The sequence below is a fragment of the Carcharodon carcharias genome, chromosome 14, assembly GCF_017639515.1.
Source record: "Carcharodon carcharias isolate sCarCar2 chromosome 14, sCarCar2.pri, whole genome shotgun sequence".
NCBI classification, from domain to species: domain Eukaryota; kingdom Metazoa; phylum Chordata; class Chondrichthyes; order Lamniformes; family Lamnidae; genus Carcharodon; species Carcharodon carcharias.
Window position 1 is genome coordinate 117,683,952 of NC_054480.1, and position 26,829 is coordinate 117,710,780.

A 26,829-nucleotide genomic window follows, 5' to 3' on the forward strand; every position below is an offset into this window, starting at 1 on the left:
CTTACACTGAAAGGGAATATCACAGAATCACAGAATGTTACGGAGCAGAGGAGGCCATTCGACCCATCGTGTCTGCACTGGCTCTCCGAATGAGCATTATGACTTAGTGCCATTCTCCTGCCTTTTCCCCGTACCCTTGCACATTGTTTCTATTCAAATAATCATCTAATGCCCACTTGAGTGCCTCGACTGAACCTGCCTCCACCAGCAGTCCAGGTTCGAACCATTCGCTGCTTGAAAAAGTTTTTTTAGAATCTCAATTAATGCACTTAGAATGACTTCCCTTTCTGCTACTGAAGCTGCTAGTATCCAGGCTGTCTTCTCGTGACCAAAATACTTATACCAAATGCAACATGGTTACTTGGACCTTCATTTAACAAGAATTAACTTCAAGTCATTTGGGATTTCTATTGGTATAATTCAACATGAGAGGATCAAAAACTGAAGATAAAGCTTGAATAGTTCAGCGATGGTATCTCAGCCCTGACTTTCACCCTGCCATTATTTATAATGAACCTGATCTCAAATTAAATCAACATTCCTTACAATCTCAGCAGTTAAAAAACAGCACAGAAATTATACTGGACTGTGAGGCTATTGTGGTATCTGTAGCACCAAATAATGCTCTCAGCTGATTCACTGGAGGGTGTAATGAGGAGAATCTTTTCAGTTAGTAGTGAATTACAGGGCTGTATATGTTAACAGGACAACAATTTGCTGTGAAGTGAACTTTACCTCATTTTTTTTTTGTTAGGGAAGAACAGCTTCATTGCAGCTTTGAAAAAGAATTGCCAAATCAGTTATCCTAGCTGCAAACAAGAGAATATTGTTTTGGATTTTGGTTAGGCTTGTTTCTGTGCCCCAGGAAGCTTGCAAGCGAATTGGGGATATTCAAAGAAAGAAGTTGGAGGAGAGTTGGGCACAGGCTGGTAAGACCACAACATGTTCAAGGAGTTTGGAAAGGAAAAGGAGGTTGGAGTTGGGGCAGTAGTTTACAAGGACTGAGGGTCCAGAGAGGGATCACTGCCAGTGCAGAGGTTGGGGCACTACATTGCCAGTGAGATAGGAAGGGGTGAATCTTCCAGGGTCCTTGCTCTTGGTAACTATCCCATAACCTCTATTTAAAATATACATTTGTGCATGTTGGATGAAGACTGTCTGGCTCAACTGTGGGCCGTCCATCATAGAATAGCCTGCAGACACTTAGGGATGAATTTTACTGAGGTAGCAGAGTGGAGGTAGTTGAGGGGGTTGATGGAAAAGTAGTGGGGAGCCAGGGACAGGGTCCCAGATCAGCTTTCCACTGAACAGGGGCAGGCAGTCAATGACCATATTTAACTCCACAATTAGGGGTGATTTCAATTTTGCCAGTGGCTGAGTGGGCCCCCACTACATGGGGAGGCCAGCCAGCTTTACAGAGAAGGCCTAACTGTGGCAGTCTGGGGAGCCATCAGAGCCAGATGCTCCCTGGCTCAAAGAGGGGGCTGCAGGCTAGGAAGGCAGCTCCTACAGTCCTAAAGAGCCATCTGGCGGGGTGTCCCCTCCAATTCAAGAGACCTGCTTGGCCTCACTGAATTTTAATTTTAATCTTACACCTCAAAGAGTGCTTCCATGTTGAGGTCCCAAGATCCTAACATCAGGGTCCCAAAGCCTACAGGAAAATTCTGCCCTTACTGTCTGGACTGGGCTCATGAATTGTCACTTGGGCAAGTACCAGAGGGCGCACAGCCCCAATTGCTATTCAGGCATTTCAGGAGCTGGAAGTGGTGAAATTAGTGAGAGGGAGAAAAAAACAAAGAGAATGCGGAGGATAACTTTCCTCAAAGAGAATGCAGGGTTTGTTAAAGCGCATGTTTATGGCCCGTGATGTCTGATGCATTCTACTTTTACAGAGCAAAGTAATTTGTACCTTTGATGGCTCCACCATAATCTCTCTTCTGTCCTTGTTCCTGTCCTCGCTATCTCAATGATCTTTAATGGAAAACCTACATTTCTGTTGTCATTACAGCTGCTTCAATCTCTTCTTTCCATAACATTTTTCACCTCAACAACTCCTATCTCCAAATCTTAAATCAATCCCAAGCCTTACCACTTGCTGTCATATCTGGGTAACTCTTTTAATCGTTTCACAGCATATGAAACAAAGTCTGTCATCTGAGGCACTCCCCCTCTAGTATCCAATCTCTTTCCCCATTTTTCCTTCTTTCTTTTATTGATACAACCGCAGCCAGTGGTTCTCTGAACTTTCTGAACTGGTTTGTTGTTCTTTATCAGATCAGTTTAATTACAGCAGAAATCCAGGGAATTGATACAATCAACATTATTGGTTGGGTCAGAAAAGGTGACTAATTCTCTATAATTACTAGCAACAGCACAGTCCCCTGATTAGCCTCTGGATCAGAAATAAAGAGGCCATATTGAGTACAGTTGAATATTCTGTATCTGAATGAACTGACCTGAAACTAATTATTCTTGTGATACAGATCGTTCCCGAAGATGGAGGATATGCACTGTCAATCCTTCAAACGATACTTAGTTTCCCAACATTGGGAAATTCAGAAACAAAAACAAAAATAGCTGGAAAAACTCAGAAGGTCTGACAGCATCTATGGAGAGGAACACAATTAATGTTTCGAGTCCGTATGACTCTTCATCAGAACTAAGGAAATATAGAAATGAGGTGAAATATAAGCTGGTTGAGGGAGATGGGACAGGTAGATCTGGATAGGGGGCCAGTGATAGGTGGAAGCAAAGAAGAGATTGCCAAAGATGTCATAGAAAAAAGGACAAATGGGCGTTGACGGTGCTGAAATTAGCTAAGGAATGTGCTAATGGGGACATTAAGGGTAGAAAGCAGGTCGAGCAAGTGACAGATAGCCCTAGTGGGTGTGGGGCGGGGAAAGGGATCAAAGTAGGCTAAAAGGTGGAGGTAAAACAATAGATCAAAATAAATTTAAAAATAATGGAAATAGGTGGGAAAAGTAAAATATGTTTAAAAAAATTATAAATTATTGGAAAAAGGGGGATTGGAAAGGGGTTGGGGATGGAAGAGAGAGTTCATGATCTGAAGTTGTTGAACTCAATATTCAGTCCGGAAGGCTGTAAAGTGCCTAGTTGGAAGATGAGGTGCTGTTCCTCCAGTTTGCGTTGAGCTTCACTGGAACATTGCAGCAGGCCAAGGACAGACATGTGGGCATGAGAGCAGGGTAGTGTGTTGAAATAGCAAGCAACAGGGAGGTCTGGGTCATGCTTGCGGACAGACCGAAGGTGTTCTGCAAAGCGGTCACCCAGTCTGTGTTTGGTCTCTCCAATATAGAGCAGACCACATTGGGAGCAGTGAATGCAGTAGACTAAATTGAGGGAAATGCAAGTGAAGAGCTGCTTCACATGAAAGGAGTGTTTGGGCCCTTGGAAGTGAGGAGGGGGGAAGTAAAGGGGCAGGTGTTGTACCTTCTGCGGTTGCATGGGAAGGTGCCGTGGGAGGGGGTTGAGGTGTAGGGGGTGATGGAGGAGTGGACCAGGGTGTCCCGGAGGGAATGATCCCTGCGGAATGCCACCGGGGGAGGTGAAGGGAAGATGCGTTTGGTGGTGGCATCATGCTGGAGTTGGCGGAAATGGCGGAGGATGATTCTTTGAAAGATTCTGAGAGAATTGGAAGATTCAGGTTGTGTGTGGAGTCCATTGTTCCTAATTTTTAATAATAATTTCTCAATTGACAACAGGAATATGTTTAATATGTAATCTGTGTACCCTCTTTAGAAACAGCCCTGCTCAGTGGGTCTCAGCGTCCAAGGAACTGTACCCCTTGAAAAAGTCAAATCCTGGGATCTGTGTCCAAGTGAGAGTCAGCTCCTTCACGAGTGCAAAAGAGAAAATGCAACAAAAAAATTAAACATTTAAAATAAGCGACAAAAAAAAGTTGTGAAACTTGACAGTCACTTTTTGATAAATCAGCTGCACCTTTTGCACATGTCTCTGAATCCCATTAAATCTAGAAATATTACATCTAATTACATCTTAATCCTAATAATACCCATCTTAATGATCATTCCCAGTGTTCCACAACCTTCTTAACTTCTGGTTGAAAGAATTGTCCCTGTCTCGCCTTTTCACTAATATCCTCATTTTCCATCTAGCACCCTTTGGATTTGGACTTTTCAATACAATGAATAATTTGTCCAATCTGTCAATCCTGTTTCCAACCTTTCCTTACAAGATGGTTTATTTTACAGTGTAACTATTGGTACTACCATGGAACCGAACAACAAGTTGGATAAATTGCCAATCCCAGAGCCGAAGACACAATTCAGGAACACACTCCAGTTTAAATTGTCCTTTGCTGTGCTGTCCTTGTGTCTCATCATAGCTGCCATCATCCTGGGGGTTTATTTTGGTGAGTCCAACGAAATGTTATTTTCTGATGATGATTGTGAATTCAGTTTATTGTTTTCTCACCCCCTTCCTTTCTATTTAGTTTAATGTTCCTGACCCATCTAATGTTTTTGCTTAGTTTTCTCCTTTCTCCTGAAGGCACTCAGGTAGCTAACTCACCCAGGGGGCCAATCATCTCTGTGTGCAGCTGGGGAGTATCAAGGGGCATCCATCATTGGGAACCTTGTCTGTCCTCAGCCAACATCTGCAATACATGAATGATCCAGCAGGACACAATGGATAACAGAGGAGAAACTTTCTTGGCCTACTCCTAATCCAGACTCCTAATCCAGAGGCCTGTTGCAGTACTATTGCTGTTCTGACTGAAATCAGCACAAACCGGGGATTGAATGTAGGACCTTCCTTGTTCTGGCAAAGTATCAAAGTGGATAATGAATTTAGTCATTGGACAGTCCAGTGAGCACATATATAGCCAGTGTTGTTATGCTTCCAATGCATACTCTCACTGTATCCATCTTCTTTTTTCAAAACAGGGATATATGAAGCTCAAAAAGAATTTCCATCGCAGCAACACCTAGCCATGAAAGCTAGTAAGTACAATTTCTTTTCATTGCACAGATTGGACTGTTTTGCAATCTTCCAGATTACTCCTATAAGCATTTGATGAGCATCTTGTGCTGAGGAACTGCATTTACACTGACTTGGCCAGTATGGTAATGTGAGATACCCTGTCCCTTTAAGAGAATGCAAGTGTACTGATCATGTGACAGCACTGATGGATCACCGTACAGCACAGACAATTGGAAACTGTAAGTCTAGTTCTGGAGCTTTCTGAGTGAGCTCAGATGATCTGGTGCTCTGCCCTATGTCTCAATAAACCACCACTGTTTATTCTTACATCAGTCTCTCCCCATTATTGATTGCAAACAGCAATTGATGAGAACATAGGAAGGCATATAGTTAGAGCTCAGTTGGCCAACGAACTCACTTACTCAAGACATAAAAGTGGCAACGATGTTAAAGAACAAAAGAAAATAAATTTCAAGACAGGTGAGCAATGCATTGGAAAGAGCATCTGTACTTAGCTTATAAAATAGGTGACAGCCAGCAATTGGAGCAGAAAGCAGTGCTGTGGTTTAAATTTTTTTAAAAACCCTGTAGAATTGCGATCATGCGGATCCTGCCAAAACTCAAAAAGAGCAACAAACCCAGCAGAGAAAAGCCGACAACTGCAGAGACAGAGTTATAAAAAAAAGGATGACTGCTCTGTGGCAATTCATTTAAAAGGATAATTACATGAAAAATGGCAATGGACAGAAAATTATAAGAGACCCAGAGAAAAGGCGACTCCATGGTAAGCCAAATACTTAAATTTGTCATTACCTGGTAAACCTATTGGAAGTGCACTCCCCTTGCAGTCATTCATAATGCTGCATTTTGGGCATGTCGATCCATTCGACCCCATTTCAGATGACTGGTCTCAGTATGTTTAACGCATGGCATTCTTTTTTACCGCTAATGACATTGCCGAGGGTCGGGGGTAGAAGAGAGCAATTCTTTTGTCCTCATGCGGGAGCAAAACGTACGGGCTGATCTGCAGCCTTACGTCACCTAGCGCCCCAGACTCAAAGACTTTCAACAAGTTAATAAAAATTGTACAGAGCCACATGGAAGAGCCAGTAAAAATAGAACCAGACATCCATTCATTATATAATTCCAAAGTGGGTAGAACTGAGCCAATCCAAGTAGTTATTATGGTTAATGGAAAATCCATTAAGATAGAAGTTGAAATGGGAGTGTCAATGTCTGTCATTGGAGAGCATACATTTAGATACCTGAGTAAAGAAACCCATCCTTTGAAGTTAGAAGTTTCGAACACAAAGCTGAGGACATACACGGGTGAAGAAATAAATGTGAAGGGGTATGTCAAGTCAACGTGCAGTATGAAGAACTGTCTGCAAAATTACCCCTATTTGTAATGTCAGTGCAGGGAACTGAGTCTCCTCAGAAGGAACTGGCTGGGAGAGATAAATCTTGAGGCCCGCTAAATTCCCAATTTCAAACCAGGAGTGTTGCTACAAGAAAAAATGAGTAGCAAAGGCCCAACAGGAGAAGCCCTCGGAAGGGTTACACTGGGACAGAGTTCAAGCTGAAGTCAGCATCCTTCGAAAGGAAATGGAAAATCTATTAAAGGGCTTTTGTGCGCTGCAAAATTCAATCAGCTCCCAATTTGTGCCGCGATAAAGATATGGGGCAGAATTTAGCCCTTGTTGGGCGGACTCGGCTGGGACGGTCAGGTGATTGAGGCCAGAAGGTGATTTCACACTGGCAAGCCAATTAATGCTCAGTGCTACCTATGGGGGCGGGGGGAGGAGAGCGAGCTCGAACTTTGCGCATGCACACGAGTGTGTGCTTCAGAATCTCCCTGAGGCACAGAGCTGCCTCAGGGAGATGAAGAGTTATAAAAAGAAATAAAGAATTGAAAAATGTAGTAAATCATGTCCCCTCATTTGACTCTGTCATGTTATTAATTAAATTTCAACACTTTTATTTTATTTTTAATTGCTTTATTAAACCTCTTCCCGCCAATGGATGAGGTTTCCTAAAAAGTGCAAAGGCCATTTGGCCTTTTTGCCTGCCTGCCAACTGTAAAATTTCTTTTAAATGCCTTGTTAATGGCCTTAACAGGCCTTTTAATCGTCAGCGTACGTGTTGCTGACTCCGGTGTGCGCCTGCTAATTGAATTATCGCGCAATTGCGTGTTGACGTTGGGAAGTCGCCCGACGTCAACGCGTGTCATTTTATACTCGAGCGGGTTGGGCGTGTGCTCGCCCACTGAGCTAAAAATTTTGCCCATGCAGAAGAAAAGGAAGAATTAAGCCTATTTCTGGCCGAAATCTCAATGCAGTGCTGAGGGAGTGTTGCATTGTCAGGGGTGCTGACTTTTGGATTGGATGTTAGACAAGGTCTTGTCTCCCCAGTCAGATGCCTGTTAAAGATTCCATTGCACCATTTGAAAAGGAGACAAGGAATTCTCCCAGAGTTCTAACCTTGAATAGCACAAAAAAAGATTAACTGGTCATTGTTTTGGAAGCTTATGTGCGGAATTAGTTGTTACGTTTGCCTTTATAACAAGTAACCATGTTTAAAAATAATGACTGTGAAGCATTTTAGGATCTCTTGGGGACATATAAGATGCTATCAAATGCAAGGTCGGTCTTTCTTACTTTGCCTACCTAAAGAGATATCTTAATATGTAATATGACATACTTTCCCAAGTTTGCCTAAGACTGTCCTGCTTTTGTTAGCAGGCGTTTGACAAGCTGATCTCAGAAACAGCAATCAGTGGGCAAACTTTTTATGTCTTGGTACCAGGCTGTGGCTCTGCAAAGCCTTGGGGAAAGATAGACAAAGTGATGCCTACTGGATCACTAAAGCCCTGATAGATGCTTCTGCTATCTCTTCCACAATCACTTAGAGTCTGTAAGAGAGAAACTCTTCTACTTTTGTTGCCCAGGTAATTGTGATGGCAGTCAGAGACTCCAGTTCAGAAGCTAGGGTTGGTTATTTCAATGCTGAAGCATCTTTCGATTTTGTACGCATTCCAATGGCAAGTTCTCAATAGCAAACAGTATTACAATCAGAAGCTTGACCAGAATGAACAACTGAGGGTGAGCCCAGAATATCTGATGGAATCTGTGGTGTGTCATGGCAGTAGTCACAGAGATTTGGACTGATAACCAACCATAGGAGGTTCACAAATAAGCCGGATCCCTTCCCCACTGAGTACTCACATGCACGATTTCCACTAAGATTCACTGAATAGTGATCAGGAAAGAACTCCTTTCATTTATTAGCATTAAGGCCAATTGTAGCATTCCTCTGCTGTTCCAGCTGTTCTAACTCAGCAGAGACTGGGGATGGTGTATGTATGGCTCAACAGCTCACTACATAAACCAACTGATTCACAAGGGCAGCTCAGATAACAGCTTTCAAAGTGAAAGGATATTTTACTAAAAACCATTCAAGATTTAACTCATTACCAACATCCCATACGTCACCATAAAATATCTATCCTCTATCAAATCCCCCCTCATCCTCCTCCTCCTCAATAAACCAGGGTAGACAATAATTCCTCCTAAAGCAGCCCTCTAAGTTTAAGAATCAGTGTCATAGCTCTACTTTGGCATCCCTCCAATAATTCCACATGGTTTCCATATTACGGTGTTCCAAATATAAGTTCAACATCAGCTGCTTCGATTTACTCCTCATCTCCGGGTATGCACCCCAATACTTTGTTTGCTTTCTTCACTGCTAGAAAATATTAATTGCCAGTCTTAATGTTATAAAACTCACCTGTACTTACCTTTGTGATAATGTGCTAGCAAATGTGGTTTCAGGTCATTACACAAAAATTCACATGAGGTGACACAAATACAAAAAGAATGCCGTCCATCCCAACCACTGCGCTCACCAACTTGCAATGAAGTTTCATGGACAGCGAGAGGGTATGAAACAACTGGGCCCATATTAAATTGCTACACTGTAACACAGCTCTTTGATCTCAGATGTATTATTTACATCTCATTTGTTATCTGAATAGACAGCTGACACATTATCCAGTACTGAAACAAGTACTGACTGCATAATCTGGCTAAATATCTATGAAGTTAGCAAGGTGTCATGAGGGAACCAATAGCATTTATAATTCAGTCCCAGAGCACATTGCTGTTTGCAGGTTGAATATCAATTTTTAAATTCTGCATATAAGTGTAAAACGAAATCAGGGCTACTTCTGCCGACTATGTTTGATCACATTTTTAAAATATTCTTTCATGGGTTGTGGATGTCTCTGGCAAGGCCAGCATTTGTTGCCCATCTCTAATTGCCCTTGAGAAGGTAATGGTTATAGTATAAGGGTGTTCGGGTTAGTAAGGGTTAATATGGGATTGGGGAAACAGTACAGCCCACATTATAATGTAGAGAGTCACATGATAATAGACTATGTAGGGAAAGTCTGAAAGATGTCGGCATGAGATATGTATGTAGTTGTGTGTTGACAGTTTATGTTCAACCACATAAGCCTCTAGCCCTCTTAGTGAGACACCAAATGACCTTACAATAATGGGGAGTTACCTTCTTGAACTGCTGCAGCTTCTCTGGTGTAGGAACATCCACAGTGCTGCTAGGAAGAGAGCTGTAGGATTTTGTGCCAGCAACAGTGAAGGAATGGCAATATAGTTCCAAGTCAGGATGGTTTGTGGCTTGAGGGAACTTGCAGGTGATGGTGTTTCCATGCTCTTGTCCTTCCAGATGGAAGAGGTTGTGGGTTTGGAAGGTGCTGCCTTGGTGAGTTGCTGCAGTGCGTCTTGTAGATGGTACACACTGCCGCCACTGTGCATCGGTGGTTGAGGGAGTGAATGTTTAAGTTGGCAGATGGGGTGCCACTCAAGTGGGCTACTTTGTACTCAGTGGTGTTGAACTTCTTGAGTGGAGCCACTTTCATCCAGGCAAGTGGACAGTATTCCAGCACACTCCTAACATGTGCCTTGTAGATGGCGGGCAGGCTCAGGGAGTCAGGGAGTAAGTTACTGTCTGCAAAATTCTGAGCCTCTGGCCCGCTCTTGTAGCCACAGTATTTATATTTCCTTCCAGTTCAGTTTCTGGTCACTGGTCACCCCTGGGATATTGATAGTTGAATGCCAAGGGGAGCTGGTTAGATTCTCTCTTATTGGAGATGGTCATTGCCTGGCACTTGTGTGGCATGAATGTCACTTGTCACTTATCAGCCCAAGCCTGAATGTTGTCCAGACTTTGCTGCATATTGGCACTGGTCGCTTCAGTATCTGTTTGAATGGTATTGAACATTGTACAATCATCAGCGAACATCCCCACTTCTGACCTCATGATGGAGGAAGGTCATTAATGAAGCAGCTGAAGATGGTTGGGCCTAGGACATGACCCTGAGGAACTTCTGCAGTGATGTTATGGGGCTGAGATGATTGGCCCCCAACAACCACAACCTTATTCCTTTGTGCTAGGTATGACTCCAACCAGTGAAGAGTTTTCACCCTGATTCCCATTGGCTTCAATTTTGCCAGGGTTCCTTGTTGCCACACTCAGTCAAATGTTGCCTTGATGTTAACTCTCAACTCACCTCTAGAATTCAGCCCTTTGGACCAATGATCTATTGAGGTCAAGACCCAAGTGACCCTGGCAGAACCCAAACACCAGTAAGCAGGTTATTGCTGTGTAAGTGCCACTTGATTGCACTGTCGATGACACATTCCATCACTCTGTTGATGATTGAGAGTAGACTGATGGGCCGCTAATTGGCCAGATTGGATTTGTCGTGTTTTTTGTGGACAGAATATTTCGGGCAATTTCCACTTTGTCAGGTAGATGCCAGTGTTGTAGCTGTATTGGAACAGCTTGGCAAAGGGCATGGTTAGTTCTGGATCATCAGTCTTCAGTACTATTGCTGGATATTGTCAGGTGTTTTTGCAATATCCAGTGCCTTCAACTATTCTGAAGAAGGGTCATACGGACTCGAAACGTTAACTCTCATTCTTTCTCCACAGATGCTGCTGGACCTGCTGAATTTTCCCAGCATTTTCTGTTTTTGTTTCAGATTTCCAGCATCCACAGTATTTTGCTTTTGCCTTCAGCTATTTGTTGGTTTCATGTAAAGTGAATCGAGTTGGCTGAAGACTGGCATCTATGGTGCCAGGGTCCTCATGAAGAGACCAACATGGATCATCCACTTAACGTTTCTGGTTGAAGATTGTTGAAAATGCTTCAGCCTTGTCATTGCACTGATGTGCTGGGCTCCCCCATCATTGAGGATGGGGATATTTGTGGACCCTCCTCCTCCTCCAGCGAGTTGTTTAATTGTCCAGCACCATTTATGACTGGGTGTGACTGGACTGCAGAACTTAGATCTGATCTGTGGTTTGTGGGATCGCTTAGCTCTGTTTATCACTGCTTCCATTGTTTGGCGTGCAAGTAGTCCTGTGATGTATCTTCAACAGGTTGACGCCTCATTTTTAGGTATGCCTGGTGCTGCTCCTGGCATGCCCTCCTGCACTTTATTGAACCAGGGTTGATTCCTGACTTGATGGTAATGGTAGAGTGGGGGATATGCCAGGCCATGGGGTTACAGAATGTGGTTTTATACAGTTCTGTTACTGCTGATGGCCCACAGACGGGACTTAGTCTTCATAAAGACTATTGATATTTGCAACAGGCCCAGTTTGGCAGATATATACTTGAGGGCTCAGTCAGTAGTGGTGCTACTAAGCCACTCTTGGTGATGGACATTGAGGTCCCCCCACCCAGAGTTCATTCTGTGCCCTTGCCACCCTCAGTGCTTCCTCCAAATGATGTTCAACATGAAGTACTGATTCATCAGCTGAGGGAGGCAGTTGGTGGTATTCGGCAGGAGGTTTCCTTGCCCGTGTTTGATCTGATGACATGAAACTTCATTGACGACTCCTAGTGCAACTCCCTCCAGACAGTATACCACCCTACTTCATCTTTGCTGATCTGCCTTTTCAGTGGAACAAGGCATATCCAGGGATGGTGATGGTGGTGTCTGGGACATAGGGTATAATTTGGTGTATATGACTATGTCAGCCTATTATTTGACTAGCCTGTGGTACAGTTTTGGCACAAGCTCCCAGATGTTTGCAGTGTCGACGGAGCAGGGTTTGCCATTGTCAATTCTGGTGCCTAAGTTGATGCTGTGTGCTCCATCCGGTTTTATTCCTTTCTGACATTTCTGTAGCAGTTTTGATACAACTGAGTGGCTTGCTAGGCCATTTCAGAGGGCAGTTAATGGTCAACCACATTGCTGTGCGTCTGGAGTCGCATGTAGGCCAGACAAGGTAAGGACGGCAGATTTCCTTCCCTAAAGCACGTTAGTGAACCAGATTGGTTTTTATGACAATCAATGATAGTTTCATGGCCCCAATACCGAGACTAGCTTTCAAATCCAGTTTTCCATTGAATTTAAATTTGAAAAGCTGCTGTGTTTGGATTTGAACCCCTGTCCCCAAAGCATTAACCTGGGCCTCTGGATTATTAACTCAATGATGTTACTGCTACGCTGCCATCTCCCCCATGTGTGTGCTTTTGCTTTTTATTTCCCTATTCTATTTTTCCTTCTAGTTTCTGTTGCCTCTAAAAGGCCTCTGAAGACCTGTTAGTACATAAATTTCAGCCCTATTAAGTTTAAGGGAAGATTATGTCTAAGGCACTAATGTTGTGTTCTTTGTAATACAGCAGGCTGCTCAGCTGGGAATTACATCTGCAGGAATGGCCAATGCATTACAAAATCCAACCCGGAATGTGACATGACAAATGATTGCTTGGACCAGTCAGATGAGACAGAGTGCAGTAAGTTTTAATTGAAGGCCAGATTTCCATGGAGACCATACACTACAGGTGTAAACACCTTCAAAAATGTTAATCCAATAAAAAACATTCTGTTGCTTAGACTGGATATCATTAGCTCTCATCTGTACAATCAGCCAACAGGATGCAGTGGGACAGGATAGATCAGTCCCAGGCTTGAATGCAGGCTGAGGTACTGTTCCTTGAATCCTTCCACATGCCATTTTGCATGCAGGAATTTTGTTTTGACTCCGGGCTACACATTGGCACTATCTTCCTTTTTGTGCATGTTTTTGTTGCATGTTATGTGGCATATGGAACTGTTAAGAATTAGTAGCTATGCATTCCTGGGGCTCTTTGTCCAGCCTGTTATCTAATTAAATTAATTATGTGTAAGGCTGCTGGATTCAGATTCCAGCAAGACTCTCCTCCTACCGTTGCCTTAACAACAATTCCATTTGGCTAACAGCTCTCTCTACTCGTGACAGTTTCAAACATGCCCTAGGTACAGCATAAGTTAGATACAGGGTGAAGTTACCTTTGCACTGTCCTGTCAAACATTTCCAGGTCAGGTGCATCACAGGGTCAGGTGGATATTAAAGACCGTGCATCGTACATTTGCCATGACTTCTGTCAGGAAAGATCTGGAAGGGGTGTACGTGAACAGATTAGCTCCTGATGCATTTCCTGCCTAAGACCACACTAGCAATGCTATGCGATGCACCTGGGACATCCTTACTCTAGTCTGTCATTATCTGTGTTTTTAAGAACGCCCAGGATAAATCCTTCTTCTAATTCAGCTGTGGACAGTTGTAATGTTTGGTTATGAACATGTGTGTGTTTCTTTTATAGGCTGTGGTAAACTCTTGGTATCCAACAGAATTGTGGGAGGCATGAAAGCTACCACTGGGGAGTTCCCATGGCAAGTCAGTTTACATATAGTTGGCATTGGCTATGATTGTGGAGCTGTAGTTGTGGGGACCACATGGCTGATTTCAGCGGCTCATTGTTTCGTGGGGTAAGTCATTCTTTGGGATGATCAGCTTTTGATTTAAAATGCAGAAATACATCCCAGACCATGAAGACCACATGATCCCAAACTGACATTTCACATGCTTTTTTTGATGCCTCAAGTTCCACATTCCTTCTTACCTCCTCTATGCTTTGACTGCCTTGTCAATCAAGAATCTATCTAATTCAGCCTTAAAAATGTTCAATGGCCCAGCCTCCATCGCTCGCTGGGAAGAGAGTTCCAAAGACTCACAACCCTCTGAGAGAAAAACTTTCTTCTCATCTCCATCAGGTTACCCCTTTTTGTTAAACTGTGTCTCCTAGTCCTAGTCTCTCCCAAAAGGAGAAACATCCTTTCAGCATCCACCCTGTCAAGTCCCTGCAGGATCTTATATGTTTCAATAAGATCATCTCTCAATGTCCTAATCTTGTACCTCAGTGGGAATTATTATCCGCGGAATTGTACTCCAGTGACAATTAATACCCAGGAAACTGCACACCTGTGGATGTCAGGATTCAGGAAACTGTATCCCAGTGGGAGTTCATGCCCTGGAAACTATATCCCAGTGGGCATCAGTATCCAAAGAACTGTACCCCAATGGGTGTCAGGATTCAGGAAACTGGACCCTGGTGAATGTCAGCACCCAGGAAACTGTACCCCTGCTGACACCTGTACCCAGGAAATTGTACCCTAGTGGTAATCAACATCCACACAACCATGTGCCATTGAGAGTCACTGGCCTCAGGAGAAAGAATAAGGAAAATTGAAAGCCTTCAATAAATAAAGAATGAAGACCCAAGAATAATCTTTCTGTTTTGGCTCTTAGCAAACTTCGAGACCCAATGAACTGGGAGGCGGTCCTTGGAACTATCTATAGAGATGGCCAAAGTTCTACATCAGTAAAAAGGAAATTGAAGAGGATCATTATTCATCCCTTATTTGAACCGTCTATGCTTGACTATGATGTGGCTCTGTTGGAGTTAACCAATCCTGTGACATTCTCCAAGTCTATCCAGCCCATATGTCTGCCATCGCCTACTCATATCTTCCCTACAGGAAAGAACTGCACCATTACGGGATGGGGAACCCTGAATGAGCACAACGGTGTGGAACTAATTTATTTTTAAAGCTGCTCCTTTCTGTGCTATTAAAAAAAGAAACCCAAAAAATTGCTATGGACCCTCATCTCATAAGTTCCCATCATGCATTGTTTCCTGAATGAGATAGGGGCTAAAATACCTTTCAGTTGGTCTCCCAAGGTATGCTAGTGGCCAAACTGTTCCTCATATCTCCCATATGGAACTGCCTTTCCTCCTTTGTTTAGTGAAGAACTTGGCATATGGTGGAACTGTGGCAGTAAATCCACAATGTGTAGGGAGTTGGTCCTGTCCCACTGCAGTGCTACCCTCTGGAATTTCTGCCATTTGCTGTCCTCCCCTGTTTAATGTTGATACACGTAGACACTTTGCAACAATTGGAATTCCCCGTGTATCATTGTGCAATTTATATCATGACATTCAGTAACATGTTAAATTGAATGATGTGCTACTCATTGACAGAAACGGTGATACATGATGAAGTGCAGCACTGTAAAGATGATATCTGATGCTGGGGGGCTGATATGTTGGGCTCTATGTTGCCTCAGGACCCTACCCCAGATTCTGAAGATGTGCATTAGGCAGAGGAATGTCTCCCATTACCCTTTAGTACAATCTGCCCTTTGTCCGTTATACTGCTTGCCTGCTCTCACTCGCTGCACTTACAATTGAAATAATCTTCTCAATACCTGGATGGAGCAGATCTTCATGGAATTCTGCTGGTCATTTGACAGACCTCACCCATTCAGCAGCTTTTCATAGCCTACTTTAAAAAGATCAAATTCATGTTTGTGTTTGTGAAAAGTAAAACAGTAGCTTTAGGAACAGGAGTAGGCCATTTAGCCTCTTGAGCCTGTTCAAGCAGATTGTGGCTGATCTGTGTCCTAACCCCATATACTTCCATTTGCCTCATATCCCTTAATGTCTTTGCCTCATAATCCTTAATACATTTGTTTAACAAAGATCTATCAATCTCAGATTTCAAATTAACAATTGCCGTTTTTTGAAGAGAGTTCCAAATTTCTACCAACCTCTATGTGTAGAAGAGTTTCTTAACTTCACTCCTGAAAAACTTGGCCCTAATTTTTAGACTATGTTCCCTTGGGCAGGATTTTAAGTCCCACAGGCGGGTGTGTGCCTGACCCGATTGGATGTAAACTAATGCGCGATGATGTTGGGCGAGCTTTCCAATGCCATCATGCACTCACACGATATTTTGGTCGGTGGGTGCGCACAAGAGTTGGCAGCGCGCCCGCTGACAATTAACAGGCCTATTAAGGCCCTTAATCAATTAATTAAAAGCAATTTTTCACTGCCTGTTCAACCTTACGGTTGGCGGGCAGGCGAATCGGCTAGGAGGCCTTTGGATTCTTAATGAAATTTCATCCATGAGCAGGATGAGATTTCCAACAGTAATTATAAAAAAGTAAAAATTTTTAGACATAACTTTTAATATGTCCCTGTTCATGTGACTGAGTCATATGTGGGGACATGTTTCTCTCATTTTTAAAATATTTGTTTCTTTATCTACAAATCTTCAGCACCCTGAGGCAGCTCCCTGCCTTGAGGGAGCTTTCAGTGCCTGCTCCCTCGCGCACGCACAGGCTTGTGCACTCGCCCTCCTCCCACCCCCACCCCAGCAGCGCTGATGTTCTTAGTATGCGTTTCACGCTGGCTGCCCATTAATTGGCCAGCCAGCGTGATATTGCAGTCAGGGGCCGATCACAGGTGGCGGACCATTTCCCGGCTGCCCCCGGGCCCACCCACCATGCCTACCCGATGAACAGAAAATCCTGCCCCTTGTGTCCTAAACCCACCATGCAGCAGATAGTTTCTCTGTCTACTCTATCAGTTCCTCTTAATAGCTTGAAATCTTTGATAAAATCACCCCACAAAACTTTGAAATTCCAGGCAGTGCAACCCTTGTTTGTGCAATAGAAACAGAACTGATGGAAGGTCATTGACCTGAAAGGTTAACTCTGTTTCTCTTTCCATAACTACTGAGTATTTCCAGCATTTTCTGTTTCTATTTCAGGTCTCCAACGTCTGCAATATATTGCTTTTATGTAATTGTAACTTAACCCTTGGCATCCAGGTATCATTCTAGTAAATCTACACTGCACTATCTCCGAGGCCAATATATCCTTCCTAAGGTGTGGTGCCCAGAACTGCTCACAGTATTCCAGATGTAGTCTATCCAGGGTTTCGTACAGCTGCAACATGACTTAGACCAGCAATCTATTAATCTTTTTAATTGTTTCTTGTACCTGTCCATAACATTTTACGTACGTAGACCATTAAGTCTCTTCAGACTTGCACTGCTTCTAGTGTTTCACCATTTAGAAAGTGCCCTGTTTTATCTTTTTCTCAGGCACAAATCCTGCACTTGTTTACATTGAAATCCATTTGCCACAGTTTTGTCCATTCACTTAATCTATTAATATTTTTTGTAATTTTAGGCTTCCACCTACACTGCTCACAATGCTACCCATCTTTGCTTCAATTTTAAACCTGGATATGTGTCTTTCTATCTGATCATTTTGATTGTCAATAAATATGGTGAATAGTTGAGGTCCTCACACAGATCCCTATGGGAAGCCACTTGTTACATTCTGCCAATTAGAGGACCTGCCCATTATCCCTACTCTCTGTCTCTTGCCACACAGCCAATCTCCTAACCAGGCCAATAATTTGCCATCAATTCAACATTAGCTAACAGTCTCTTATGAGGGATTTATCAAATGCCTTCAGGAAATCCATGTAACTAGCATCAAAAGATATTCCTTTGTCCCTCTTCAAAAAATTATATCGGATTCATCAAGCATGACCCACCTATTGAAAATCTATGCTGGGTCTCTCTGATTAGCTGATAATTTTCAATGTGTTCAGTCATTCCATCCTTCTTCATAGACTCTAACCATTTTCCAATAACAGTTGTTAGCCTCAGCAGTTTATAATTTCCTGGCTTCCCTCTCTCACCTTTCACCTGGATCATGAGAACGTTGGAAGATTATAGTTAGGGCAACATTAATGTTCCCTTAAAACCCAGTGATGAAAACTGTCTGGACCTGGGTGTTTATCTCTCTCCAATGCCATTATTTTCTTCATTGCTGTTAATTTACTTATGTTAATTTTAGTGAGCTCCTATCCCATATTCAATATGTGTTTCCTTGACACAAAAACAAAAATAGCTGGAAAAATTCAGCAGGTCTGATAGCATCTGTGGAGAGGAATACAGTTAACGTTTCAAGTCTGTAATGCTGTCAGACCTGCTGAATTTTTCCAGCTATTTTTGTATTTGTTTCAGATTTCCAACATCCGCAGTATTCTGCTTTTATCTTTGCATTTCTTTGACATGTCCGACATGCTATTCTCTTGCTCGACTTTAAAAACTGATGCAAAGTAATTATTAAATATATAGGTTATTTCCTTATTTTCCTTTGTAATCTGAGTTTTAAGAGGCCCACATTGCTTTTAACCACCCTCTTTTTCCTAATATAATTGTAAAATTTTACTTGTGGAAACATGACATGCTCCTACCTGGAAAAACTGAAGAAATGAAGTGTGGCCTTTCTATGGTGACGAGTGTTACACTTTGGATTTTGTGGCCCAAAGCAGCGAACAGGTTACAGCACAGAACAGCTTGTAAATGAACTGTACTGACCTTGGAAATTCTCAGACATCAAATTTCATACTGTACACCAGCAGTATGATGGCTGCTGCTTCTGTTTAAATTGGTGGTGTCTTGCAGTTCACCCTTTTCTTTGTTCTTCTATTTCTGTCACAGTTTCTTCACCCAGCATTCTACAGAAAGCCACTGTTCAGATATTCAATCAACATGAATGTGCCAAATTCTACTCTAGTGACCATATAACTCCACAAATGATGTGTGCTGGATTCGTAAATGGCAAAGTGGATGCCTGTAAGGTCAGTAATGTGGTCCAGTTCGAGAGAACGTCTCCCAAGTTTTGCTCCCACCCCAAATATACTTTATCTTGTTTTGACACTGTAGTTGTTTATTATTTGCATGTGTAGATTTGTTAATCCAAAGTACGGCACTTTGGTTGATGAGGATCAAACATTGCCTTTCACCTTTGGGACCAGTCTGAATTCAGTCCAGTCTGACGAGATGAATATTTCTCTCTGGTTGCAATAGTCCTGAATGTGATGAATTTGAGTGTTCATAACATCACTTGCAATACACATGTATCTACCCAACTAAACCCAATTTGTACAGATAACAACCAATCTAATTTACTTATACTTCAATAACATTATGTTCAATTATTTTGGCAAGTCCTGAAATCTGGCCCTCCCACCATCTGACCCCTCCCAGCATCCCCCAACTGTCCCCTCTCCCACCATCACATCCCCACCCCATCAGCCCTCTCCCATCACTCCACCAATCCTCCCAACATCTGCCCTCTCCCACCGTCTGTCCGCTCCCATCAACCACTCCCTCCCACCATCCATTTCTTCCCAATGTCAGCTATGGCTCAGTTGGTAGCACTCTGACCTCCAATTCAGAAGGTCGTGGGTTCAAAATCCACTTCAGGACTCGAGCACAAAAAACACAAAGCTGATACTCTGGTGCAGTGCAGAGGCAGTACTACACTGTCAGAGGTGCCATCTTTTGGATAAGACCTTAAGGCCCTGTCTGCCCTCTTAGATGGATGCAAAAGATCCTACGGCACTAATTTGAAGAATAGTAGGGGAGTTTTCCTCAGTGTCTTGGGCAATATTTCTCCCTCAATTAACATTAAAAAAACAGATTACCTGGTCATTATCATATTGCTGTTTGAGGGAACTTGCTGTGCGCATAATGGCGCCCATACTTCCTATGTCACAACAGTGACTACACTTCAAAAACACTTCATTGGCTGTAAAATACTTCAGGATGTCCTGGGGTTGGAAAGGTGCTATAGAAATGCAGGTATTTCCTTTCCTTTTCCAGCTCCTCACACCATCTTCTTCCTCCCACTGACCAATGCCCACCTACTAGCCTTGGCCTGAGATTATGGGGTAGTTTTAATGTGGAGTATAGTGTAAACTGGATGAGTGTGACTCAGCTGTCTCTGGCACATCATCCACTCCACTCCCCCACGCCCAATGATAGTAATGGAAATGAAGAATAGGCAGATGATCAGCTATCATGCTACCGCCCGACATCACAATTATTTTCATCAGAGAAAAAAGCTGAAGATTGCCACTGAGAGTTCCACCCTTCAATTTCTCCTTAGAAACAAAACCGAAATGAGAGTTGATCTAAGCAAAGACATTGCTGAGGCAGTTAATGTTGTCTTTTTTAAACCACCCTGGACCAGTGATTCCAGAGCACATCTACCTCATCACCTTGGAGCCATACCTAGCACAAAGGAAGATGGTTGTGGTTGTTGGAGGTCAGTCATCTCAGCTCCAGGACATCACTGCAGGAGTTCTTCAGGTTAGTGTCCTTGGCCCAACCATCTTCAGCTGCTTCATCAATGACCTTCCTTCCATCATAAGGTCAGAAGTGGGGATGTTTGGTGATGATTGCACAATGTTCAGCACCATTCACGACTCCTCAGATATTGAAGCAGTCCATGTCCAAATGCAGCAAGACCTGGACAATATCTAGGCTTGGGCTGACAAGTGGCAAATAACATTTGTGCCACACTAGTGCCAGGCAATGACCATCTCCAACAGGAAAGAATCCAACCATCACCCTTTGATGTTCAGTGCCATTACCATCACTGAATCCTCCACTATCAACATCCTTGGTGTTACCATTGACCAGAAACTGAACTGGGCTACATATAAATACTGTGGCTACAAGAGCAGGTCAGAGGCTAGAAATCGTGCAATGAGTAACTCACCTCCTGATCCCCAAAGCCTGTCCACCATCTACAAGACATAAGTCAGGAGTGTGATGGAATACTCCCCACTTGCTGGATGAGTGCAGCTCCCACAACACTCAAGAAGCTTGACACCGTCCAGGACAAAGCGGCCCGCTTGATTGGCATCACATCCACAAACATTCATTCCCTCCACCACTGATGCTTAGTAGCAACAGTGTGTATCATCTACAAGATTCACCAAGGCTCCTTCGGCAGCACCATCCAAAACCATGACCACTACCATCTAGAAGGACAAGGGCAGCAGGTAGATGGGAACACCACCACCTGGAAGTTCCCTCCAACTCACTTACCATCATGACTTGGAAATATATCACTGTCGCTGGGTCAGAATCCTGGAACTCCCTTCCTAGCGGCACTGTGGATGTACATACACCACATGGGCTGCAGAGGTTCAAGAAGCAGCTCACTACCACCTTCTCAAGAGCAACCAAGGATGGGCAACAAATGTTGGCCCAGCCAGCAAAGCCCACATTCCGTGAATGAATAAAAAAAATTACTATATAGAATAAAATCTGATTCTGTGTTTTCCTAAGCAATGAGCTGGATAATATTTCTCTCAGCTGGTGTGAATAGGCTTCAATCAGCAGTTGTTTCTTTGAAATGAGATATGTCATTTAGAAACTTGTTTTGGTGAAAAACATTGAAAGCTTCAAACATTGCTGATGACAACAGGATCCTTGGGCTGGTAGATAATTGAGGTTTGACTCCTTTGTTTAAATTGTCTTTACTATGTTTGTGTCAAACACAGTTATTACATAGAGTTGTTACATTCACTGTACTCAGTGCAACTCATCACCAAGGATTTGTTCAAGAACTGATCCCTTGTTCAGATTACTATCTTGTTGATGTGATTCGTCTTAAGGTTGCTGTTTGTTCATGTTTGTTTCTGCTTCATGAATCCTGTAAAAGTTTGAAACTTAAAACCAGAGAAGAAAAAGATGTTTTGCATTTGTGGAGATGATGCCAGTGAGTTTTCCCCCTGTGAAGTCCATTCCTTTGCCCCATTTCCTGCCATACCTCAGCTCACACTTTTACCTCTGGATGATTTGCTGCTGATTAAGCCAGGGGGAGGAGAGATGGTTCTGTGGCAATTGCAAGTTCAGCAGAAGTTCTCAGTGGTGTTTCATGTTTTGTAATTCAGCTCATGGGAATGTGTTGCATTAACAAAATCAGCATCCAGAGGAAATGTCAGGGGAACAACCCGAACCAAATCCTGTTTAAAATTTTCAACATCTGGATGTAGTGCAGATTATGCCTGTAGGTGGAGCTGTGTTAGGACTTTTCCAAAGTTCACCGAATGTTAGTTCAAAAATAGGTGAAAGGCTGATGTTTTATGTCTCTGCATCACCAAAGCCAATGGTTTATTGTATAACAACATATTTATCATTTCTTCTTATTGCAATTTTATTGAGGTAAATTGGCAAGCCCTTGGACCAATTGTGGTTCCCCATCTTGTTGACTTAATCTGCCAACTATCCCCAGTTGCACTAACTCCTTCAGTTCCTTCTGCACATAACTGAATGTTTTCAGCATAGTGACAGTATCCTCCTGATTAAACGTGGAACACTCCAACTCCTTTCTTTATCTCCCTCCTCCTCACCCTGCGCCTCACTGCTTTCCCCTTTCACCTCCTTCATCCCTCCCTTGCCCATCTTTCTCAAACCCTCTCCCTTCAATCCTTTCCACTTTCCTCCTCTCAGTCCCCTTCTCCACCAATTCCCCATCACTCTCCCTCTCCCGTCCTTTCCTCACCCCCTTCCTTTTTCCTCTTTTTCTCCTCTCCCTTCCCTCTGGTCTGATAAATTACTTGGAGTGGGCTTTTACACCCTATTGTTCAAACGAAGAGAACTCAAATAAGAAAAAGGTTGTGAAGCACTTCTCACAAGAGATAATCAGATGTGGCGATCAGGAACTGTAGGGTCTTTCTGGATGGATGAACTAAGGTGGGCCAAACTAGCCTTTCTGATCTTGTGCCTGTTTTTTGGTTTTGAGCTTGCTGCTACAGTGCTGCTCAGCTGGCCTGAAATAACCTAATTTCTAATAACCTTTTTTCTATGTCTGTGGCAGCTACTTATTCTGTGTATAATGTTAATGAAAAATTCTCTTATAATGAAACGTACAGTACCAGATGCAGTGGAGGAGACTTTGCTCCTGGGGCTACCCCAGAAACCCTATTGCCCCATCCCTTATTTCCCACTAAATAATGGGTATTGTCCAATAGTCAAATCTCATTTGACACCATCCAAATAAACCTCATGAAACTTTCTTCATAAATCCTGGTTACCTGATTCCCCAGAAAATTCTATGTGACAACGGAGGTTTCCTTGTACTAAACTGCTATTTTAAATTTGCTCAGCTTAATAAAATATTATACACACACACACACACACACACACACACACACACACACGTGATAGACAAGCACATTAAAACCCATTGCAAGAAATTTTTACATACTGAGACTGAAAGTCCTCACATTGAAATTGCTCCCTGGAAATAGTCCTTTGGAGCATAGAAACAAAGTCCCCAGACAGGGAAAATGCTTTAAGCTCCTTTTAGGACAGGGTTTCCCATAAATTGTGTGTCACGACCCCCGATGGGCTCACAGAGATCACATTTGGGGTCATGAGCCACCCCTCTTCCGAGCAGCAATAGTGAATGTGGAGAGGAACTGGCCCAATCCAGAGGATCTGGTGGACAGCTCTGGATGTACTGGATCAATTGCACCAAACAGTATGAGCTAAACGGTGAGCTCAAAGTGCTCGTTAACTTCAGAAGACATTTCAGCAGTGAGTTCGAGTGAGATGTTTACCTGCCAATTTTGTGCAGTTAGAGGCAGGCAAGAATAACTCAGTTATTGACTCAAGTGTGGGAAAAACCGGGAGGTCATGTGGCTGAGCTGAGAATGTGAGTGGTGGCTTCAAATTTTATTTTGGTCCTGCTCCCGTCTGCCTGCTGTATGGGCTCCTTACCCCAGGGTAGCGGCTCTGCTACACAGGTACTGGCAACTAGATCAAAAGGGGGTAAAGGGATCTGGGCTGGTGTGTGAGTGGCAAGGAAGAGGGTTTGAGAAGAGGGTTTGCTGAGTAACTGAGTGATTAGAGGGTGCGGGTTAGGAAGGCGGGTGTGTGTGCATGTGTGTGGTGGAGGGAAAAGGGCTGATTATAGTGGGAGTGGTGGGGAGGAGAAGGGCTTCACTGCATCTTTTGTCACAGGAGTATGGAGAGCTTTGCTGAAACGTACATGAATTCATAAAAATAATTTTTACCAAGTGCTTTAAAATAGAGGTTTTCATATTCATATGATGTATTATTATGAGTAGAATCTTTCGTCCCACAGGTGGGCGTGCTCCCAACCTGAATGGGAATAAAATAGTGTGCGTTGACATTAGATGAGCATTCCTACGTCATCAAGCACTCGCATGATAGTTTGCTCAGCGGGCATGCACGGATGCCAAGTGGCGTCCACCGTTAATTAAGTGGCCACTTAAGGCCATTAACAGTCCAATTGGCTGTGATTTTTTCTTGCCCATGCAATTTTCTGCTCCTCGCATTGGCAAAATGGGCAGATGGCCAGTCGACATTTTCACAAATCTCATCCATGGGCGGGATAAAAAGGGTCAGCAGCATTGCCAGTGTGAGTAGTGAGGAGTTTTGGAGATAGTTTGCAGCTGGTTGCTTACTGGTACTTGGCAGCTTCACCTCTGTTCAGGGCTTCATTCTTAGCATTTCCAGGCTTCATTTCAGGACTCATTGCTGTATGCCACGCCCCCAGAAGATTCAGACATTGTGGATCCTTCCAGGTATCAGACAGTCTTCTTTTACTCTGGTAATGAGGTAGCAACAGTGTGTATCATCTACAAGATTCACCAAGGCTCCTTCGGCAGCACCATCCAAAACCACGGCCACTACCATCTAGAAGGACAAGGGCAGCAGGTAGATGGGAACACCACCACCTGGAAGTTCCCTCCAACTCACTTACCATCATGACTTGGAAATATATCACTGTCGCTGGGTCAGAATCCTGGAACTCCCTTCCTAGCGGCACTGTGGATGTACATAAACCACATGGGCTGCAGTGGTTCAAGAAGCAGCTCACTACCACCTTCTCAAGAGCAACCAAGGATGGGCAACAAATGTTGAACTTGCAATTGCCACAAAACCATCTCTCCTCCCCCTGGCTTAATCAGCAGCAAATCATCCAGAGGTAAAAGTGTGAGCTGAGGTATGGCAGGAAATGGGGCAAAGGAATAGACTTCACAGGGGGAAAACTCACTGGCATTGGCTCTGCTGGAGGCACCTCCTCCTCTGAGGAAGAAAGGGACAGAAGGGAGAGGAGGCCACGTGTTCCCATGCAGCTTCCAGGGGAACGATTTGTGGGTGGAGAGGCGCAGGCACAAGGGGCGCGGGGCCAGAAGGTAGTCCAAGGTGGAAGGAGCCGTAGAAGACACCACTATCCTGCTGCCAGAGTTTACAGGCAGCGATGCAGCTACCTCAAAATGTCCAAGGTGCAATGCCGAAGGAGACTCCACCTCTCAAGGGAGACAGTGACCTCCATTTGCCAGATGATTGCACTTGACACCAACTCTGACTGTGCATGGACACTCCATGCCAGTGGCTCTGAAGGTCACAGTGGCCCTCAATTTCTATGCTCCGGCTCTTTCCAGGGTCAGTGGGGGATCTGTGTGGAGGGGAAAATCCTGCCCTATATGTTGACCTATGTATTGACATATGTATTATGCAAACTTTAGTAATTATATACTGATTGTTATTATGCTGCTTTGTTGCTGTTTTGTTCTTGCTGGCATCTGGGGTCCTGTTGATTTACAGGTGTTAAAATGGGGTCACATTGGAAAATAGTTTGGGAAGCTTTGGATATTTTAGGATGTGCACTAATTTCTGGCCTTTCTCTCAGGGTGATTCTGGCGGGCCAATGGCTTGTGAGGAATCACCAGGCAGATGGTTCTTGGCCGGTATCGTGAGCTGGGGAGTAGGCTGCGCCCGACCAAACAAACCGGGTGTCTACACAAGAGTGACCGCAATCCAGGATTGGGTCTGGCTCACAATGACAGACCAATCACAGACCAACAAAATTACTCCTCCCATGGAGACCAATACGGAGCAGACAACTTCAGTAAATAAAAGCAGCGTCATCCCTATATTATCAGAAGGTGGGTGTTCACATTGGCTGTCGGAGTCGGAGGTTCAGATTATCACTGTGCATGATTTAGAGTCTCATGTACACTGTTTATGTGTGCTTTAGGGTTGTCTGTTTTGTAAGTGTGTTGCATAATAGACTGGGTAACAATCTGGTTAGTGATCCAGTGCCTGTAATACCTTCCCCGCATGGTGATCTCCTGATTTCAGGTGAGCGAAAGAAGTGATTTCCTTCTCCAACCCTTGCGTAGTGGAGGGAAATCCTGTTCCTCATCACTACGGAGAGCAGGGGAGTGGGGGTGCAGCAGAGGGTGGGTCAAACTCAATTTCAATGGTGGGCCTGTTCTAGAAATGGGTCACATGCAGCAAAAATTATTTGCACAAACAGTGTTAAAAATTGGTCTGCATTTCATCCATGTTTTGGGTGTAAAACAGGGCCAATGTTTACCAATTACTGGGTCCAAGGTCTTGCATCTAATTAGTACAGCGGGTCTTTGGGCATCCCTGATAGCTGCCTGAAATCAGCACTGGATCAATTTAAATATGCAAAAAAAAATGGGTTCCGTGCCTGTTTCAGGACTTGTCTGCAGAATTTGTGAAAAACTCAGGTGTGCATGAGCCATGCAAGCTTTTCCAGCTTGACAAAGAGCCATTAAGCTCTACTCAGCTTTCCTGCATCTCTGTGTCCGAGCTTGGGATGCACCCCATCCCAATTGTTTCCACTGGCGGATCAATCTTTCACTATTTACCCACCATAAGGCCCCCAGGCTTCACTCACCCCTTTACTGACCGCTCCTCTCTCAGCACTGCTCATACTCACCACATTACTGCTGCTGTTTCTCCCAGCTCTGCAGGAAAAGCTGGGCCCCATACCAGCCTCC

At 43.7% G+C, this 26,829-nt stretch overlaps 1 protein-coding gene across 2 annotated transcripts in view; it reads left to right on the plus strand.

Moving 5' to 3' along the window:
- The first annotated feature begins 5,501 nt into the window (after positions 1-5,501).
- The window catches only part of tmprss9 (transmembrane serine protease 9), a 33,804-nt gene continuing 12,476 nt past the window's right edge, over positions 5,502-26,829 (plus strand). Inside the window, exons 1-6 of one of the 2 annotated variants that reach the window (XM_041205010.1) lie at positions 5,502-5,746; positions 12,676-12,789; positions 13,639-13,804; positions 14,625-14,902; positions 18,683-18,822; positions 25,707-25,962. In XM_041205010.1, coding sequence (XP_041060944.1) covers positions 5,689-5,746; positions 12,676-12,789; positions 13,639-13,804; positions 14,625-14,902; positions 18,683-18,822; positions 25,707-25,962 — 1,012 coding nt within the window. In that variant the 5' untranslated portion in view covers positions 5,502-5,688. Of the gene's footprint in view, positions 5,747-8,822; positions 8,901-12,675; positions 12,790-13,638; positions 13,805-14,624; positions 14,903-18,682; positions 18,823-25,706; positions 25,963-26,829 lie in introns of those variants that run through there. The other variant, XM_041205011.1, reaches the window with a different exon arrangement.